This window comes from Galeopterus variegatus, unplaced genomic scaffold, assembly GCF_000696425.1.
Source record: "Galeopterus variegatus unplaced genomic scaffold, G_variegatus-3.0.2 Scaffold766, whole genome shotgun sequence".
In the NCBI taxonomy this organism is placed as follows: Eukaryota; Metazoa; Chordata; class Mammalia; order Dermoptera; family Cynocephalidae; genus Galeopterus; species Galeopterus variegatus.
The window spans coordinates 117,683-119,354 of NW_007726877.1; the positions used below are offsets into that span (position 1 = coordinate 117,683).

Here is a 1,672-nt window from a genome sequence, read left to right on the forward strand (position 1 = left end):
TTGCGATCCGTTGCCGGACACGGAAAAAGACAAAAGACAAAAAAAAAAAAAAAAATATATATATATATATATATATATATATTTACAGTTTGCTCAACATATAAACAATAAACTACAGAAATGTCCAATCAGTTATAAATAAAGTTCATATTTCTAGTATTAGCTCTCAGCAATCATAAGGACTTATCTCAGTAAGATGTAACTCAGTGAAATTTCTTTATCCTCGTACTGTTCAAAAATTTTCTCCTTTGTAATAATTTTTGTAAAAATTTCTCCTTTTGTGTTTTGTTTTGTGATCTAATTTTTGAAAAATACCACATTCATAGCTCATCTCCCTCCACTACCCTTTGGAGAAAGCTCAGAGAAGGCATGGTCATCTCATTTGGACTTTTATCTAGACACGAGAAAGGCTGGCTTGCTAGTGACAGGAGAGGCATCACAGTGTGACCCCTGGAGCCAAAGGGACTTTTAAAACATCTGCCATTCAGAGTTGTCTTTACCCTATCGACTCACTTTGAAAAAGACAATGTTTTGAAGACTAGGTCATACTAACTTCCTCCTTTCAGAACAAAGCTCGTGTTCTCAGGTTCTCATATACCTGAATCACATGTTAGGATGCAGATGTGACACATGATTATCATAGGACCATCGTGTTGCAAAAATTTTGTCTCTCCTGAACATAATTAAAAATGTTAATTTCTTGCCCTTGCCTTTTTAAAATAAACTGTTATGTATCAAACACAAACAGGAAGAAATGGAATTCTACTAGCTAAAATTTATTACCACACTATCTTTAGTTCCAGTTATTTCTAACATGCCTTATGTATATTACCTTTCATAGTTGAATGAATTTCCATGGTTAGTGAAGCTACCAAAATTGTAATTTTTATTTAGTGACAGATTAGCCTAAGTGACACTTTTAGAGTTGTAAACCTCAAGTAAGCATACTTTATCATTTGAAAACAGACCCCTAAGTGTTCTTTCCCTGTCGAGTAATTTAACAGCTTCTTTTTCTGCATGTCTGTGTTTCCAAAAGGATGATATTGGAAGACTGGGCAAGCTGTTAATGCACGGCCCTTTCAACGTCTGGACAATTCACAAGGATCGTTATAAAATGAAGGATTTTATCCGATTTAAACCCAGCCAGAGGCAAATCTATCTATTTGAAAGGGGAATAGTGTTCTGTAAGATAAGAATAGAGCCCAGCGACCAGGGTCTATCTCCTCATTACAGCTTTAAGAAGTCTATGAAGGTAAAGGGGGTTCCCATTGCATCGGGGAGTCACTACAGCCCTATGGAAAGTGGCGGGGGGAGATTATCTTCATTTTACAGATGAGGAAGCTGAAGCTTAGAGGTGATAGTAACTTGCCAAACACCATATGACAGGGCTAGAATCCACACCCAGGACACACTCTGACTTCAGAGCCAGAGCTTGTAATCAGTCCCCTGGATAGAGGTGGCCATTGCACTAGGAAGAGAAAAGGGACCATATGGTAGCCTTTCTGGACAAACTAATCAGTAAAAGTTCCCTCTTCCCTCCAGGCAGAGGAGTGAGAAACTTGGTGATCAGAGCGTGGGCTGGATTTTGTTTTAGACTTGCTCTTCTCAACTGCACATCTTTGTGTACAAGTGCAGGCAGCATCCTGACCCTGGGCCCAGGAGCCCACGTCCA

General features: G+C 38.7%; 1 protein-coding gene across 4 annotated transcripts in view; it reads left to right on the forward strand.

Annotated features, from left to right (window-relative positions):
• The window catches only part of MCF2L2 (MCF.2 cell line derived transforming sequence-like 2), a 136,880-nt gene that overhangs the window by 113,934 nt on the left and 21,274 nt on the right, over positions 1-1,672 (forward strand). For all 4 annotated transcript variants that reach the window (XM_008572228.1, XM_008572229.1, XM_008572230.1 and 1 more), the window contains one exon: positions 1,037-1,252. In XM_008572228.1, coding sequence (XP_008570450.1) covers positions 1,037-1,252 — 216 coding nt within the window. The remainder of the gene's footprint in view (positions 1-1,036; positions 1,253-1,672) is intronic.